Genomic DNA, 19,583 nt, shown 5'->3' on the forward strand with positions numbered 1-19,583 from the left:
TATGAGGATATTAGCTCTTGCTTGTTCTGCTCCAGGCCCTGAAATCAATTCTCTTAAGTACCACCAGAAACATAAAGAAAAGGAAGTAAAGTTTCCAGGCAGTGAGAAAGACAACGGATGTCCTGGTCTCCAGGCAAATGCTCTTTCATGGCTTAATATGTTCATAGGGCTAACAATTTGGAACACTTCTCTATTAACATAGGGTTTTGACTTCTTTTATTAAAATGCTAGATGAAGGGATTATTCTATTCTATTATTAAGTAAAACACAAGAGTCATATATTGTAGTAAAAACTTGCTAGATCCAAAGAGTGATGGAATAACGATCAGCTGACCCTTCCTCTCTACTCTTCCAGATCAGAAAGGCCCTCAAATCTTTCTAAGCTCCTCCCTATTCATTCCTGTGTCTCTCTATATCTGGGTCTGCCAAAAACTATGGTTAATTCTGGCCAGCTGAATGTTGGCTTTGCCCTCTGATTCAATAAAGGTTTACCTTTATTGGCAGTCTTGAGAATGTCAGAATGTGACCAATATATCCCACGACATATTACTGTTTTGAAGCAGGGGCTTACTCTTTGTAGACCAGGCTGGTCTTGAACTCAAGATACACCTACTTAAACCTCCCAAGTGCTGGAGTTACCTGAATGCATCACTACCATCTGGCAAATTTATTGCTTGAAAAGAATTTCCAGCTGGACATGGCGGCACATGCCTTTAATAACCCAGGACTTGGGGACCAGAGGCAGACATCTGTGAGTTCAAGGCCAGCCTGGTCTAGAGAGTGAATTCCAATACAGCAAGAGCTATGTAGTGAGACCCTATTTGAATTATTAACCACCCAACCAATTACTGATGTGTGTAGGGTTAGTGGTTTTCTGCCCTGCTGATGGAATTGTCTCCTATGTTTTGCTGACTCCTGGAAGACTGGTCTGTCAGCCTTGTTTTGTAAGACTATGAACATGAGCCGGGCGGTGGTGGCGCACGCCTTTAATCCCAGCACTCGGGAGGCAGAGGCAGGCGGATCTCTGTGAGTTCGAGACCAGCCTGGTCTACAGAGCTAGTTCCAGGACAGGCTCCAAAACCACAGAGAAACCCTGTCTCGAAAAACCAAAAAAAAAAAAAAAAAAAAAAAAAAAAGACTATGAACATGACATACAACTCTATTCAAAACAATATTAGCACAGCACTGAAACAGCCAATGTCTTTGGGTTCTATTTCCAGTGGAATGTTTTCTTCTAGGTCAGACCAACCTTTCGGATTTTTAGTCACATGCCATGACTTTTCCTTTGCATTCTGAACACTCTGTGGCCATAATTGAGAGTAGCAGTGACTCTTGCCCAGAAGGAACTCAAAGACAGTCGAGATGGAAGTGAGGACAGGTGGCAGGAAGTTGGAAGACCCATTTGTTCCCGGAACTTAGTGCTTGCTTTGAAATATTTTTGACTTCTAAACTTCCAGTACCAAGGCCCAAAAGACCGGGGGCTTTTTAGCATTTCATGCTTTTATGATTTCAAGTCTGTTGACAGTTGGGAATTCATTGAACTAATCCCTGCTTCTCTTGTTTTCACAGGTGCTGGGGCGATGTTTCTTGACAGTGGTGCAAGTCCATTTCCAGTTTTTGACTCACGCCTTGCAGAAAGTCCAGCCGGTGGCTCACTCTTGCTTTGCCGAGGTAGTTGTGCCAGAAAAAAAGAACAGCAGCAGTCTGTCTGGCGTGGGCCACACACCTGAACTGGAGGAAGCTGTGCGATCCTGGCGGGGGGCTGCTGAGGTAACTGACCTGGGAGATCTGGATGAGTTCCAGTGTAAGAAACTGCAGGAATTCTGTCTTTGGCTCCCAGAAGAGTCACTTGCTTTAGACATTGAGTTGTAAACATCACTAGCTTGCTTATTCTTGTGACAGCAAATACCTTTAAGAGTGTCTACTTTGGGCTGGAGAGATGGCTCAGAGGTTAAGAACACTGAGTGTTCTTCCAGAGGTCAATTCCCAGCAACCACATGGGGGTTCACAACCATCTGTAATGAGGTCTTGTGCCCTCTGCTGGCCTGCAGCAGAAATACAAGCAGAACAATGTATACATAATAATAAAGAATATGACAAATACATTGTATATAAAAAAAGAGTGTCTACTTTGAGCCAGTGGTGGTGCAAGCCTGTAATCCCAGGACTTGGGAAGCAGAGGCAGGCAGATGTCTGTGAATTTGGTCAACCTGATCTACAGTGAGCCAGGGTTGTTACACAAAGAAGCTCTGTGGAAAAACAAAAACAAAAAAAGAATGTCTACTTTGTGTTAGGCTTATCCTAGGCACTATTATGATACTTGCAGAGAAAGACTTAGAAAAACAGAGTATAGAGGGTCCAGGAGTTGTTCATACCAAGAGGAAGGGCCCTGCTTTAGAGTTGGAGTGGTACTGGAAACTCCAAAGATCTGAGCCAGGGGAAAGGCTGGCACCTAAGTCAAGAAAGATACAGTGGAGCTAGCTCAGTAGACAGCCAGCTAGGCTGGGTAACAGAAGTGTCTGTTAAGATGGATCTCACAAGCATTAGGGTTTCATGCAACACCCTATGAATGAATGGTTTATGTGGTGCTGGTGTTGGAACCCAGGACTTCATGCATGCTAAGTAAGCACTCCACAAATGAAACTGCATCCGCAACCCTGTTGGGGTATTCTGTGTTTTTATTTTGTTGGATTTTTGTTTGTTTGAGACAGAGTTTTTCTGTGTCACCCTGGCTGTCCTGGAACTTTGAGGCTGACTTAGAACTTATAGGTCCACTTGCCTCTGCCTCCTGAGTGCTAGGATTAAATGTGTGCACTACCACTGCCCTGCTATGTAAAAAAAGAGGTGGGTTTTGTTTTTTTTTTTTTGGTTTTTCTAGACAGCTTCGGAGCCTGTCCTGAAACTCTCTCTGTAGACCAGGCTGGCCTTGAACTCAAAGAGATCTGCCTGTCTCTGCCTTCCAAGTGCTGGGATTAAGTGTGTACCACCATTGCCTAGCATATAAAGATTCTTAAGAAACACAGTTTCAGAAAGATAAAACACAGCATTTTTTATCTGGTATATAGAACCTAGATTTAAGTTTCTATAGACATGTATATAGGCTCTGTGTGTGTTTGTGTGATAAAAGGGGGCCATAATAAAGAAGGAGGAGATCTTGGGCAGGAAGAAGAAAGGTTACACAATCCATGTGACATTAAAGCAAAAAAGGGCCCAGCAAGGGGGTTGTAGGCAGGGGTGGGAGAACGGGAGAGGACAGTGATAGAGAGGGTGAATTAAACAAAGTGTAGAGGCAGACGTGTGAAGTGCTGTAGTGAAACTCATTAATGACCATATCAGCTCTAAAACTTGAGAAAAATAAATAGAAAAAGTAGCGTCTGGTCTAATAGCCTAGAACCTCATTTATCTGTTGCTTTGCTTGTGATTCGAGCCATTTTCCTGTTAATTTATTTGACACATGAAGTCTCTCAAAAATCGGCTGCTTCCCATCACAGCTTCACTAGAGGACAGGACTAGAGGAGTGGCATGGAATGGCATGGCAATCAGATACGGGGTAGGGGACCTGACACTGTACAGTGAGCGTTCTCCTTTGGGGACTTCTGATTCCTACACCATCTCATTGCTGAGGACCTGCTGTCGTGGGCTGCAGGCTATCTCAAAGCCTTTTCATGGGACATCCTGCCTAGTGTACAATTCCTTCTCTGGCCACTCTACCATGGCAGTTTCTAGTCCAGTGGTTCTCAACTGACCTTTTACAGGGGTCACCTAAGACCATTGGAAAACACAGATACTTACATTATGATTCATAACAGTAGCAAAATTAGATATGTAATAGCGACATAATCTTTTTTTTTCGAGACAGAGTTTCTCTGTGTAGCCCTGGATGTCCTAGAACTCATTCTGTAGACCAGGCTAACCTCAAACTCACAGAGATCCACTTGCCTCTGCCTCTCAAGTGCTGGGGTTAAAGGCATTCGCCACCACTCGGTGACTCCTCAGATTCTTCTTCATTTATTTGTTTGTTTGTTTGTTTGTTTATTATGTATACAGCATTCTGCCTCCATTTACGCCTGCATGCCAGAAGAGGGCAACAGATCTCATTACAGATGGTTGTGAGCTACCATGTGGTTGCTGGGAATTGAACTCAGGACCTCTGGAAGAGCAGCCAGCACTCTCAACCACTGAGCCATCTCTCCAGCCCAACAAAAATAATCTTACAGTTGTGGGTCATCACAACATAAAACTGTCTTAAAGGTCGCAGCATTAGGAACGTTGAGACCACTGCTCTAGTCCTTTTCTACACCCAGAACTTAAACTTGAATGGAAGCAAATCAAAAGTAGTTCTCGGGCTGACAAGGTGGCTCAGTGGGTGAAGGTGCTTGTCATCAAGCCTGATTGCTCAATTCCATGAGTGTAGGTACACATGACACACATATGTACATACATATATACATACATTTTACATAGACTTTATAAAGTCAGTCAGTGCCTTTCGCTCTCCCTCTCTCCTTCTCTCTCCATCCCCCTCCTTTCTTCCCAGCCCATTCCCTCTCATTTTTTTGAGCTAGGATGTTGCTGTATAGCCCAAACAGACCTCAAACTCAATGCTTCTGCCTCAGTCTTTCAAGTGTTGGGTTATAGGTGTCTATCACAATGCCCCACTTACTTATTTTTGCCTTCACATATGTTAGTGTCCCACATATGTGCAATCTCTGGGAAGGGTGGCCAGAAGAGGGCATAAATTCCCCTGGAACTGAAGTTACAGATGGATGTGAGCTGTCCTGTGGATGCTGAGGATTGAACTTGGGTCCTTTGGAAGAGCAGCCAGTGGTTAAGCAGCTCTTAACCACTGAGCCATCTCATCATCCTTGATTTGTGTTTTGAATCAGGGTTCTCATTAGTGACAGCATGTGTATTGTAAATATTTTATACATGCATGCAAGTATGTATGAAATTTTGATCTGAAAATACCAACCCAGAGAGTACTGATGAGAGTACGGGTGAGAGGCTGAGGCTGTGTGCTCTGCTTCATAGCCTCGTGAGTGCTCAGAGCTCTGCGTGAGGCAGGAGGCAAAGGCAGTTTCTAGCACCTCAATAAAAGCAGTGCCCAGAGCTGCTGCAGTTGCCAGCAGCATTCTTCATCGGTCACATCCCAGGCTTCACACAGTTCTGGTCTGGGCTGCAGACACCTGGAAATTGACCCACAGCTCACAGTGGTGTTGACCCTGCAGGAGTCGGGCTTAGCCCGTGACCATGCTGGCATGTTCTTTCAGTCTGTGCCATCAATAGTCCTGCATTTAGAACTGTTTTGCCTCCCATCCTGGCTTGAGGCCATTTGGTGGTTTCCTTCCTTCCTTCCTTCCTTCCTTCCTTCCTTCCTTCCTTCCTTCCTTCCTTCCTTCCTTCCTTCCTAGTAATTCTGCCACTGCTTCCAAAGTTCTTATTAAACTGATAATGTCTTTTCTTTAAAATCTTTAACCAGGTCACAGCCCTTTATAAGCAGGAAAGACGGGGAGATGGCAATTGTGGTCATAAGACAGGAGTTCTCTTACAGGCTCACAGCAGCCCACAGAGGCCATGCTGCAAAGCATGCACTGCAGTGATAGCTGTAGGGAGCAGCACACCAGGAGTGACCCCATGGTTATGGTCTGACTCAGAATGAGCTGGACTGTGACAGTCAGTATTACCACATAATCCTAAAGGCCAGCAGAGAAGCAGAGAACAAAACCTCAAAGCTGTGTGCCCCTTTCCTGCTACGCTTTAGTGGTTCTCTTGCAGACATGCTAACACCCCTTTTTCCAGTGAGAGAAAGAAAAAGTAAACCCTCAAAATTGAGACTTTACTATGATGCACTATTCCATCTTATAGAATATAAGATCATTTGTGGTTAAGGAATAGTTTGTTAATTTCTTATATGATATCTAATTGGATCACCCCACAAGTTAAGTTGCAGTGTACTGCCTTTTGTTACAAGACTTTTTTTTTTTTCTTCTGGTTTGTCGAGACAGGGTTACTCTATGTAGCCCTGGCTGTACTGGAACTTGCTCTGTAGTCCAGGCTAGCCTTGAATTCACAGAGATCTGACTGCCTCTCCTTCCCATGCTGGGATTAAATCACCAACACTACACCACCTGGCTTGTTATAGGATCTTACAGGACCTATATCCAGGAATGCTGGCAAACACCTGTGTCACAATACTTGGGAGGTGAGGCAGGAGGATTAGGAACTCAAGGTCATCCTTGCTTACATAGTGAGGTCAAGGCCATCTTGGGGTACTTGAGGCCCTTTTTCAAAACAGAACACCAAAAATATATTGATTTTTTTCCTGCCCCTTCCCCTTAAGTCAACCTTTTCTACAGGATTGTGCAGGTTTTAGCACTGCCGTTTCTGATTTTGTAATGTTTTGTTGTGCTGCCCTCTGTCCTTTTTCCTGCTGTTGTATGTTTGACTTTCTCTTTCATGTCAAAGACTTTCTCAGAAAGACCCTCAATGCTAATTGGAGGTTATGTTGCTGGTGTAGGTTCAGACCTTTGTCCAGCATCTGGCTTCACAGCCTTCTGCCCCCAGAGCTTCTGAACTCTAGTCTCCAGAATATTCCTTTTACATTCCAAACTTCAGTGCCACCTCACTGATCTCCCTGCCTGCTTCCGTGTATCACTGGCCCTCCGTCTACTGCTTCCTGCTAGTGCCCCTTACCCTGTGAAAATGGAATCCCCTGGTGCAGTGTTTCTTCTTCCATGGCCAGAACAGTACTTCTAGCTTACCTCCATCTGTCTTTTCCTTCCCTTTTATGACACCAGAGGAGGTGCCCTATTCAGGTTCAGGGCTCACTTTGGCAGCATTTTAGTCCCATCCTCAAGGAATTGGCTTCTGCCATTGGACCCAGCATTTTCTTAACACTACTGTGTTTCCAACATTGCAACCCAGGACCTCTGGAAGAGCAGCCAGTGCTCTTAACCTCTGGGCCATCTCTCCAGTCCTTCCTCACCTTTTTCATTCATTCTGAAAACCGAATATTTTGGGAGGGTGGATCATACTTTTCTGAAATGTTTTCTTCCATTTCTGACTCACTATTCTGAGTTTAAAGTCAGACATCTTTGCTTCTTATTTTGTTAAGGTCAGATATGGATACCTCACTATGACATACCGCATCCTGCCATGTGAGACTACTGTCTTGCCTCTAGCCATTTTCCTGCTTTATTGTTGTATTTTATGTATTTTTCCTTAGACTGTTTTGGATCCTTGGTAGATATTAGGATTCATTAGTGCCTTGACATAACCCCACCCTACCCTGAGCATGTCCAGTTCCAATTCCCAACCTAAATTGCCATTTTATGTGACAGTCTCTTGTTTGTAGCCCAGTTTGGTCTGGAACTCGTAATCCTGTACCTAAGCCTTAGAGTACTGGGATTACAGGGTTGTGGAAGGTGACCCTTCAGGGCCACTTTTAGTGCCTGCTGTGCTCCCTCTTAGAGTTTTAATGGTTTACCTTTTTGGCTGGCAAGGCCATCAACTCTAGGCAGGGACTAGGCTTTATGTTCTAGGGCTAGGGGTGGTGTCTGTCAGTAGCTAGCACAACCCCTGGACGCCAAACATTTCACTGAAGATTCTTAGAGTCAAATAGTTTTAAATCTTAAAACTATTAGGTTTCAGGGCTTGGTTAGACTGTAGGCTGGTGTGTTCTTGTGAAACGAAAGCCTTGAACTTCACAGCATTGAAGCTACTAGCTTTCCTGTTGTTCTGTGAATTTTGTAAATATCAATGTTCCTATCCTGACGTAGAAGAACAGAGAAATTCCTAGAAATTCCCAGAAATGTTATTTGGCCAGGCATGGTGGTATAGGCCTATATTCCCAGCACTCAGGAGGCTGAGGCATGCCAGTTGTAAGCTTGAAGCCATTCTGGGTTACGTGGCAAAACTGTCTCCAAAAAGATCAAACAAATAAACCTGCGAAGTTTCAGACTGCCGACTTTGTAGTGTGAACAGTCCAGAATCCCTGATGTATATCCAGCTTGATACTTAATATGAAGTGTAGGATTTGTTGCTGGTGGTACTGTTTGAATTTTGCTAGTAACTGTAGTGTCCTCCTTTACCTACTGGCTACTATTTATATCACAGGCAACGTCTAGATTAAGAGAGAGAGGCTGTGATGGACGCCTGGCGGGAATTGAAGTCCAGCAACTCTTTTGTTCTCAGAGTGCAGCGATTCCTGAGCACCAGCTGAAAGAGCTGAATATAAAAATTGACAGTGCTTTGCAGGTAAGTGTTTCAGTACTGGCGGATGCATAGAGAAGTGATTCCACCAAGGGGCAAGATTAGAATAATAATGTTGGACCATTTAAAAAGGTAACAAAGTAATAATACCTAGAAAATTTTAAACTTATCTTTATGTGTGCATATAGTATAGAATTTCATGTATGCATATAGTGTATTCTGGTCATATTCATCCTCCTAGCCTTCCTTACCCCCTTCCACACTGGAAATTTGAAGTTCCTATTTTTGTTGGACTTCGTCATATTCTGATCTGCTGCATAATCTTGATTCTTGCAGGCATATAAAATAGCATTGGAAAGCTTAGGCCACTGTGAATATGCAATGAAAGCTGGCTTCCACCTGAACCCAAAGGCCATCGAAGCAAGTTTGCAGGTATACTTTTCTGGGAGTTATTTACTCAGTCCTGTGGGAACCCAATGCTTTGTCACATGAGCTGTGGGTTCACCTCCACTCTCGTATCCAAACCTTTACCAGGGCTGCTGCAGCGAAGCGGAAGCTCAACAGACGGGGCGAAGGCAGACACCCCCACAGCCCATGCAGTGTGAGCTTCCCACCGTCCCTGTGCAGATAGGATCGCACTTCCTGAAGGGGGTCTCCTTTAATGAGTCGGCTGCTGACAATCTGAAGCTTAAGACGGTAGCTTTCCATCGATTCCTTGGGTTCCAGTAACTGAGTGTACACTTGGAAATAAAACTATTTATGGGAAACTTCAGGACTTTTGAAGAATGTAGATTAAAAAACACAGAAGAGATCAGGAAGTAGACTCTAACTTTTCTGAGTATAGTGATGGCCAAATGCAGCCTGTGATGTCTCTTTTTGTCTGTGTATGGTGCTAGGGGTTGAACCCAGGGCCTCTCACATGCATAGCAAGCACTAAGTCACTCCCAGCCCCAAGGTAACATAAGACATTTGCTAAGAAAGTTTTTTTAGTAATTTTGTTCAAATGTTTAACAGAGTTTGAGAGTACTCTGGATGCACTACTGTTGATTGGTTAATGTTTGCAGGGGCAGTTTTGAGAATTAAGTCACAGAAATCTTAGTGCAGTCATAGTCACTTGTGAAGCACCGTAGGTGCAAGGATCAGAGCAGAGGGCTTCATGTGCATTGTTTACCGAATCCAGCGTCTCACTGAGGCGTGGCTGTTCCCCTGTTTCTATTGACAGAGGAACCAAGGCCCAAAGTGTCATGCCTAGGAATTAGGAGAGCTGGAACTTGGCCTCATTTGGGCTGTTCCAGAGCCTCTATACTATGTTGTTGTCTAAAAAAATGTTGAGGTTGGGCCAGGCTTGGTGGCATATATCTTTAATTCCAGCACTCAGGGAGGCAGAGAAAGGTAGATCTCTAAGCGTCAGGCCATCCTGGTCTACAAAGAGTTGTAGGGTCAGCTAGAGACACACAGACCCTGCCTCCCTATTTGTTTGTTTGTTTGTTTGTTTTTCAAATGGCATGATCTGGGTGTTGTCAGAATGTCTCTTTGGAGGATGGTTGTATAAATGCACTCTTACAGATTTTGGAGCCTTGCTAGTGTTAAAATTTTGAGGTGTGAACTTTTCCCTCTCTGTCGATCTGTAGCATACCATGTTACAGCTCATCAAGGAAGCGGGCTGCTACAACGGAATCACACCTAGGGATGATCTTCCTGTGACAGAAGTACTGAATCAGGTGTGCCCGTCCACATGGCGGGGCGCCTGTAAGACTGCTGTGCAGCTGCTGTTTGGCCAGGCGGGACTGGTGAGTATGTGTGAGGGATGAGAGCAGCTTCTGTGGGGTGGCATATGTACAAAAACACTGCACTCAGGAGACTGAGGCAAAAGGAAGTGTTTGAGGCTGGTTTGAGAGACCTAGGAAGACCCTGCTCTCCCCACAAAACTGAAAGTTTTGTTTGTTTGTTTGTTTGGGTTTTGGTTTTTGTATTTTTTGTTTTTTTTGAGACAGGGTTTTTCTGACTATCCTGGAGCTGGCTGTGTAGACGAGGCTGGCTCCAACCTCACCTCTGCTTCCTTCCCATGCTGGGATTAAAGGCGTGTGCCACCACCTGTATTTACTGGGAATGTAGTTGCGGAGTGATGCTGTTGTAGACTTCCCTTGTCTTAAGGAAACAAGTGCATTAGTACTGCTCAGGCACCACACTGGAGTTTCCTGTTCTCCAGTGAGCCAGGCCAGTGGCCTCTCACTTCAGCCTCTGCACTTAGCCTGTTCTGTCTGCCTTGCTGTGACAACTCCTCTTGGCTGTTCCTGTCAACCCATTTGTGACTGGTGCTTGTATCAGCAGGACCCAGTCCAAACTTTTCCTACCCCAGCTGTCTGGCCATTCATTACCTTTTGAACAAGAAAATCACAGTATCAACTTCAAGACAGGACAGAGCTTTAATATTTTTACCTGTCAGAGATAAAACAAAACAAAAAAACAAAAAGAAACTCTGGATAGGGTCTAGAGCTTAGCATCTGTAATCACTGTAAGATTATTTTTTCTTTTTCTTTTTTGAGACAGGATTTCTCTGTGTAACAGCTCTCATTGTCCTGGAACTAGCTCTCGTAGACCAGGCTGATCTCAAACTCACAAGATCCATCTGTCTCTGCCTCCAAGTGCTCTGCCTCCAAGAGCTGGGATTAAAGACATACACCACCACCACTTGCCACTGTTAGGTTTTTTTGTCTAGCACATCCACCTATGTGACTTGCATGTACTTGGTTCTACCTTGTAGTCATGGCTCCTTTTAAAAGATTGAGCATTTGCATCAGGGTTTAGAAGAAGCTAATCTGAGTGTTCAAAAATTAAAGAACTTGCTGGGTATGATGGCACTCTGGAGGTAGAGGCAGGTGCATCTGAGTTTGAGGTCAGCCTGGTCTACAGAGACAGCTCTTGGCTAGCCAGGGCTACAGAGCGACACCCTATCTCAAACAAAAATGTAAATACTCTTTGTAGTATTAATTTCTGCTTTATTCATGAAAGGAGAGCTTGGAATGGTGCCTGTCCTGTTTCATACAGATTAGGTCTCAGGCCACTTAGTTTAGGGCGGTGCTGCCTTGTGATGGGCAGGTGTGGGGACCTGTTCACAGAGCTGGGCTCTGTTTCCTTGAAGATCTGTAGATGAAGAAAAGCAAGAAATAGTAGTTACCCTACTAACTTAGAAAAGAGAGACTGAGCCATATTCTCAGACCGTTAGCTGAAGCTCTTGCAATATGCTCCCTGGAACACAGTGTACATTAGGAAAAGGCTGTTTTCAGAAAACAGTCTGAGCTAAGGGGGAAATGTCTAATCATACTCAGAACCCAGTGGGTTTTACTTCCTACCCACTGATGGCAGGGCTCCTTTGTGTAGCTGACAAAGAACCTTTAGGAGAGAGGAAGCACCTGTCAGGTCCAACAAAGGCTGTTGTTGGACAGGAAATGTTTCCTGAAGGTCCAGCTGTGGGAGCCCCATTTATAGCAGTAGAAATCAACACCACTAGAAGCTGTTTGGAATCATGAGAAGTACCTATGAGTAGCTTGAACTCCCCCCCCCCAAAATAGAGATGCGGCTTTCTGCTCGTGAGCTGGATCCTCAGCCCTTGAATTTGCAGCCTTTCTGCCTTAGCCCTTCAAGTGTCTTAGGTTATAGACCTGCATTAGCAGGCCCAGCTTGGCTCTACTTCTAATTATTTTTTTCCTTTCAATCATATAAAAATTTAAAATTACTAAAGTATGGATAGTCTCTTCCTCCCTTTTTCCCCTTCTATTTCACTTTCTTTCCTTTCTCCAATCCTTTCCTTCATATATCTCTTCCATTTAAATTTTAGGATTTTATTTTTAAATTAAGTGGGGGGGGCATGAGTGTGGAAGCCAAAAGAGGCCATTGAATATGCTGGAGCTGGAGATGCAGGTGACAGTGACCAGCCTGATGTGGGTGCTGGGACTCAGAACTTCTGGAAGAGCAGGGAGTACTTTGAATGTCTGAGCCTGCTCTCCAGCCTCATTATTTCTTCATTATGAGACAAGGTCTCATACTGCACAGCTCACCTCCAACTCATAACGCACCTGTCGTAGCCTCACAAGTGTTGGGGTGATAGGCATATACAGCTACACTCATTTTGAGGAATTTGTAATTCTAACAGCTACAGTGTGGTGCATGCCTGCAAAGTTGAGTGGAGGCCGGGCGGTGGTGGCGCACGCCTTTAATCCCAGCACTTGGGAGGCAGAGGCAGGCGGATCTCTGTGAGTTCGAGACCAGCCTGGTCTACAAGAGCTAGTGCCAGGACAGGCTCCAAAGCCACAGAGAAACCCTGTCTCGAAAAACCAAAAAAAAAAAAAAAAAAAAAAAAAAGTTGAGTGGATCCCACAGTTAGAATTCGGTTTCTGTGTATTCAGTCATCATTACTGGCTGTTGTCTCAGGGGTCTCACTGTCTCAGTACAGATGTGCTATTGATACTTCTTGGTTACCTTTGTTTTAAAATTTCCTAGGTGGTTGTCGACACAGCACAGATTGAAAATAAAGAAGCCTATGCACCCCAGATCAGTCTAGAAGGCTCCAGAATTGTGGTTCAAGTACCATCCACATGGTAATTTGAGTATTTTTATTTTATTGGTTTGTTTGTTTATGTTGGTTTCTCAAGGCAAGGTTTCCCCTTGTATCTGGCTATCCTGGAACTCCCTTTGTAGACCTAGCTGAGCACTGGGATTAAAGGCGTGCGCCACCACTACCACCACCACCTGACCCAGTTTGACTCTCTAACAGAAGACTAAACTGCTGTGTAACCTGCAGCAGTAGTACTTGCTGCTGTGCCCCTCTAAGGCAGCAGTGGTGTATTGGTGTCTGTTCATCACTGTTACTGGCTGTGATGGTTAATCTAAGATCTCTGAGAAGGAGCCCCTTTGACCACATGGCAACTGGAATATAAGTAACAGACCATAACAAGGTAACAAGCAGTGTTACCTTGTTAGTCAAGCCACAGGGTTTAGTGTCTTTTGTTCCTAAGTTACCCATTATTTGTCCAAAGCTGAGTAGAGACTATAGAGTCCCTTTCTCATCCTATCTATTCCAGTCACAACCCTGATGACCTTGAGTTGATAGCAGTCTATACAAGTGTCACTGTAAATCTGGGGACAAACTAGGCCCCTTTTAGCTAGTTATATTTGTAGCACTTCTAAAGATAAAGGGCCATTCATAGTCTTTTTTTCTTTTTTTGAGGAAAATATGCTCCTATAAACAAGTAAGGAAACAGGCCAGTGATATGACCCCATAAGCCAGGAAAGATGGCATGATGCACAAGAAGACAAAGAAACTGTCCAGCCTCACCCGGGTCATCACAGAAGTGAGAAAGATCATAAGATGCTTCTGCCCCAGAGTAGTAGGTTGACTGAGAATAACAGTAAGAAATATTGAGGAAGTAGTGGTTTGAGCTAGACTACAGCAACAGGCCAACAGGTTGTCAGATTGAGAGGAAATCATACCGGCTTTTTTGGAGAAAAGTTGATGGAGTATCTGAAGCTGAAGGGCGTTTCCTGGGCTGTTTCACAGTTGAGTCTCTAGGAATGTGTCCTTGAAATATGTACAAGAATGGCCTTGGTGTGCTGGGAAATAGCTCGTTCATAGAGTACTGGCCCAGAATGCATGACCCTGAGTTTGGTTCCCAGCATCCCATAAAACTGAGCTTGGGAATGCTCACCTGTAATCCCAGCACTCAGAAGGTCAGGACGTCCTCAGCTACAAGGTTGTCCTTCACCACAAAACAAGTTCAGACCAGCCTAGAAAATGTGAGACACTATCTCATATAAATCAACAAATGAATAATAACTAAATAGAGGAAAGAAAGATTGATTAGAGGGTTAGAGAGATGGCTCCATGCCACCAAACCCAATGACCTGCTCTAAACCCCAGAGCCTGCACAGGTGGAAGAAGAGAGTGGACTGCTCCTACAAGCTGTCCACTGACCTCCACACACATACAAAGAAAATTAACTTGGGGCACTGCAGAGGTGGCTCGGAGGTTAAGAGCACTTTCCAATTTTCCAGAGGATCCGGGTTCACCTTCTAGCACTTAGACAGCTCAACTTTCTATAATTCTAGCTCAGAAATTTAAAGCTGGTATAGTGTCCTGAAATCTGTGGAAATCAAGGGTAGGTAGGTAGGTAGGTAGGTGTATTGATAATAGAGGTCTTTTTTTAAAATTATTTACTTCTATTTTTCATGTATGTGTAAGTACCTACATGTATGTATATGCACCACATGCATACCTTGTGCCTTCAGAGGTCAGAAGAGGGTGTTGCATCCCCTAGGCCTGGAATTAGAGCCACTATGTGGGTGCTGTGAACTGAATCTGGGTCCTCTACAAGATCAGCAAGTGCTCATAACCACTGAGCCATCATCCAGCCCTGTATTTATATATCATTTTATGAAACAATAACTCAAAATGCTCACTTTTTGCCGGGCGGTGGTGGCGTACACCAGCAGTTGGGAGGCAGAAGTAGGTGAATATTTGTGAGTTTGAGGCCAGCCCGATCTACAAGAGTTAGTAAGACAGCTAGGGCTCTTACACAGGGAAACCCTGTTTCAAAAATCCGGGGAAAAAAAAACAAACAAAAAAACAAAAATAAAAAACCCAAAACAAAAAGCTCACTTTTCTGTAAGATTTTGCAATTCCTGAATTCCTAATTAAAATTTCCAATTTAATCTCATTTTAAAAGTTTTTTGTTTTTTGAGACAGGGTCTTATGTAACATAGGATGTCCTGTATCTGAGAATGACTTTGAACCCTGATCCTCTGAACTAGGATTGCCTGTAAGGACTCTTATTTTGAGAAAAACAGACATAGCATTTATATAATTAGGTGAATGTAGATAGCTATTACTAAACTAGTTAATTTTCTACCAAAACACTGCCGGCTGGTGTGGGTCATCTCCTTTGTAATTCCCTGTTCCTCCTGAAATGGCCTTGTAGGCTGTAATCCCTACAAAGGCGCCCTCTGCTGTCTATAGTTGGTAATGATGAAAAATGATAAGGTTTTTTTGTTTGTTTGTTTGTTTGTTTTTTGGTTTGGGGTTTTGTTTTTTTCTCTTAGAAGCTAAGATCAATTATCTCCTATGAAATGCTGGAGACCAAAAGCATTTCAGATTCCACCTGTTGTTTGGGGTTTTTTTTGTTTGTTTGTTTTTGTTTTGTTTTGTTTTGTTTTTTGGGTTTTTTGAGACAGGGTTTCTCTGTGGTTTTGGAGACTGTCCTGGAACTAGGTCTTGTAGACCAGGCTGGTCTTGAACTCCCAGAGATCCACCTGCCTCTCTGTTGTTTGGTTTTAAGGTGTTTGCACATGGACATGCTGAGGTGCTATGAAAATGAAAGTGAAATCTAAGCACAGAGCTCTTTTGTGTCTCAGACAGCGATGCCCTTTGGCCAGCACTCGTTTATACAGTATTTGCAGTTCTCTTGAATTTTCACTATGACTTTGCACTTGAGATCAGCTGTGGAATTTTCCACTGGTATTGTCATTGCTAGCATCAAAAAGTTTTGGATTTTGAGCATTTTACATTTTCAGGTTACAGATATTGGACCTATACAAGTCTACATTCATTGGAAAGGCTGAAGCGAGACCACATTACTTCATTCTTGGGAAAATAATTGTCAGACAACTAGTCAAGAACTTACTAAGCCAGCCATAATGGTACATGCCTGTCTTCCTCTCACTGAGGAGGCTGACAGAAGGATCGCCACATTTAAGCCATTATGAGCTACATAAGCAGCACACCCCTCGCTATGTCTGTCTTTCTCTTTCACACACAAATGTTTTATTACGTTCTCCGCACTTGTCAACACATGATGCAGCAGGAGGAGAATGACTGTTAGGGTGATGAGCGTGGGAGTTGAGGAGGCAGATACAGTGAGCAGTGCGCAGTGTCAGAGTGTATGAAGTGTTGTCATGAAACGGACCACCTTAGATCAGTGGGTAGAGCACTTACTGAGCAAGGGTGAACCCATGCAATATGAGTGCCATGACACACATGAACGAAAACACACATACTTGTAAGAAATAGAAAACTTTCTTTAAAAAAAAAAAACCAAAAAACATGGCTGGCAAAATGACTCAGCTATTAGGCGTACTTTCTGCAGAGGACTTGAGTTCAATTCCCAGCACCCATTTTGAGTAGCTCACAACCATTTATAATTCTAGTTCTGAGGATTTAATGCCTCTGACTTAGACACTGACAGTCTCCAGTACAGACTCACACACATATTAGTAATTAAAGATAATAAAGCCAGGCATAGTGGCTCACGCCTTTAATCCCAGCGCTCAGGAGGCAGGGACAGGAAGACCCTGTGAGTTTGACGTCAGCCTGGTCTACATAGCAAGTTCAGGCCAGCCAGGACTATATAATGAGATCTTACCTCAAATAATAATAATAAATAATAAAAGAAACAATTATCTTGTATGAAAGTTGAGTTTTAAAAGTTAATCCCAGTATACTTAGGAATCAGAGGCAGGAGGACCATTGCTGTTCATCACTGAAGGAAGTCAAGATAAGAACTCAAACGAACTCAAACAGGGCAAGATCCGGGAGGCAGGAGCTGATGCAGAGGCTATGGAGGGGAGCTGTTTACTGGCTTGCTTCCCATAGCTAGCTCAGCCCACCTTCTTGTAGAACTCAGGACCACCAGCCCAGGGGTGGCACCGCCTACCATGGACTGAGCCCTCCCCCATCAGTCACTAAATGAGAAAGAGCAGCATCTCATCAAGGCATTTCTCAGCTGAGGCTGCTTTCTCTGATGACTCTGACTCGTGTCAAGATGACGCAGAAAACCACCCAGCACACATCATCATAGCTACTTGCAGCTGTCCATAATCCCAGTTCCAGGCAGTCCTACACCTCTTCTACCAGTGTGAGTGCCATGCATGTGGTGCGTGTACACATCAAACAGAAAGAAAGGAATCTTATTAAGGGGGACAGCGGTAAACATATAATATATTCTATGCTTTTTAGTATGTACTTGCTAGGTCCTTTTTTTCTTCCAACAAAATAGCCACTTGTAGCCAGGCATGGTGGTTCATTCTTGTAATCCGAGCACCAAGAAGAAGGCAGGAGACTTACCATGAATTTGATGACAGACTGACTAGTCTCCACAGCAAGTTCCAGGTACCCTGGAATGCAGAAGGAAACCCTGTCTAGAGAGTGAAGGAAGGGGAAGACATACTTCCATTTTAAACAGCTACTTTTTGTATATTTAAACTGTTTTCCTTTCAATATAAACTGACTACTTGCTATGTACCAGACATTCCTCTTGAAGTTGATTGTGAGTAAGAGAGAGGGGCCTTCCTTGAATACAGTTGAATATCTTCGTAAGGGGGAAGGAAACAAAAAGCGCATATAAGCGGTGACTTGAGAAGGACAAGGGGAATGATATATATCATAGAGAAGGAAGGAGCCTATTTTAGAGAGTGAAGTCAGTCAGAAAACATTCCTTTGAGGCTGTGATGTTTAACTGGAGATGAGAGGCCATGCTGAGAGCATTTGGGGGAAGCCAGACAGAAGGAACAGCCATCATAAAAGTCTGGGGAGCAGACTGACATGGTTAGATGTAGTAATAAGGAGCAGCGGCGGGGCTGCGTCCCCAAACACCCCAGCCGCCTGCCCGGTCCGGCTAGCTTATGCCCCGAAATAATTACACGGACACTGTATTCTTTTATAAACTGCTTGGCCCTTAGCTCTAGCCCTTACTGGCTAATTCTGATATCCCAATCAACCCATCTCTAACAATCTGTGAGCACCGGTCTTACCCGGAAGATTCTAGCCTAAGTCCATCCTGGGTCAGAACTTCATAGCGTGTGTCTTCCCTGGAGCAGGTAGCATGGCGTCTCTCTGAAGGCGTCTGCTCCCGAGAGGAGAGCTGTCGAGTCTGACCTCACTTCCTCTTCCTCCCAGCGTTCTGTTCTGTTTACTCCACCCACCTAAGGGTGGGCCTATCCAATGGGCCTAGCAGTTTCTTTATTGCTTAGCCAATGAAATCAACAGATTGATATATGACACTCCCACATCACTTCCCCTTTTTCTGTTTAAACAAAAAAAGGAAGGCTTTAACCTTAACAGCAAAATTACATATAACAAAACAGTTATCAAGTAAAAATTACATCAGAAACATTCATACATATAACAAAATTGACCGTAAATCTCTATCAATAAAGCAAAATCTATACTAATACAAATTATTCATATCTATATCATATCCCCCTTTAAATGTAAAAGAACGTTTATAAACCATATTTGGGAACATTGGCGCAGTTTTTTCTCTCCAAACTGCTTCCTGCTGAATGAGGGCGTCGTTAATTAGGCCTTTCATGGTATAACCTGTGTGCCAGGGTCATCTCAGTTGGCAGTTGAGCGAAGCAATTTTCTGAAGGTGTTCACAGCAAACCTTCAGGAGGACGTGGTCCATCATACCAAATCGGAATAGAAGAAATGAACAGGGTCTCATCCTCCGTGAAAACAAAAGAAGACTCTCTCCAAAGCATCATATCCTTAGACCCAAATTCTGAAATCGTAATACCCTTATATCCATTCTGGTTTAGCTTGGCAGCCCACGTAATGAAATGTCTCTCTGTACTTAGCTCCTTCACAGTCAAAAATTTTAAAGAAAACACAATAATACAAAGAATCCAGACTCTCTGTGAATTTTTCATCTTTACGCAGCTTATTTTTACTCTATCACTTTACTTTATTCTGTCTCTTTAAAGACTTTACCTTTTTTTTCTTTTTAAACCATTAACTTTATTCTCTATATTCTTTTTCTTCTCTCTCCCAAGCCTACGTACATTCATCCAACAGTGTGACTCATTCAGTGGTCTGAATCTGTCCTATTGTGAATCTACAATTTTTTACTATCCAGGAGCACTTTTGATTTGTGCCTTTAAATCACTAGGCGCTTAAGAATCTAAGCTGTGACATTCCTAGGTTAACTTTTTGCTTTTTGAGCATATATCTTTGACCTGGAATAACCCTGTAGACCAGGCTGTCTTTGAACTCTCAGAGATCCGCCTGTCTCTGCCTCCCAGGCATTGGGATTAAAGGCGTGTGCTACCACACCTTGAACTCACAGAGATCTGTTCGTCTCTGCCTTCTAGGCACTGGGATTAAAGGTGTGTGCTACCACACCTTGAAGTCACAGAGGTCTATCTCCCTCTGCCTCCCAAGTGTTGGGATTAAAGGTGTGTACACACAACAACTCTCTTCCTTTTTTTTTTTGTTTTTGCTTTAAGAACTTCAACTTTCAGCTTGCATATATTTTAACACACTTTAAACCATTCAGAAATTTTCTCTGTCTTTGAATCTCTCTTTAACTGTATATCTCTCT

General features: G+C 43.6%; 1 protein-coding gene across 7 annotated transcripts in view; it reads left to right on the forward strand.

Moving 5' to 3' along the window:
• Nucleotides 1–19,583, forward strand: part of Garre1 (granule associated Rac and RHOG effector 1) — an 89,010-nt gene that overhangs the window by 48,436 nt on the left and 20,991 nt on the right. For all 7 annotated transcript variants that reach the window (XM_075984612.1, XM_075984644.1, XM_075984629.1 and 4 more), the window contains 6 exons: nt 1,570–1,770; nt 8,116–8,256; nt 8,548–8,643; nt 8,746–8,907; nt 9,843–10,001; nt 12,712–12,809. In XM_075984612.1, coding sequence (XP_075840727.1) covers nt 1,570–1,770; nt 8,116–8,256; nt 8,548–8,643; nt 8,746–8,907; nt 9,843–10,001; nt 12,712–12,809 — 857 coding nt within the window. The remainder of the gene's footprint in view (nt 1–1,569; nt 1,771–8,115; nt 8,257–8,547; nt 8,644–8,745; nt 8,908–9,842; nt 10,002–12,711; nt 12,810–19,583) is intronic.

The sequence above is a fragment of the Microtus pennsylvanicus genome, chromosome 1 (assembly GCF_037038515.1).
Source record: "Microtus pennsylvanicus isolate mMicPen1 chromosome 1, mMicPen1.hap1, whole genome shotgun sequence".
NCBI lineage: Eukaryota > Metazoa > Chordata > Mammalia > Rodentia > Cricetidae > Microtus > Microtus pennsylvanicus.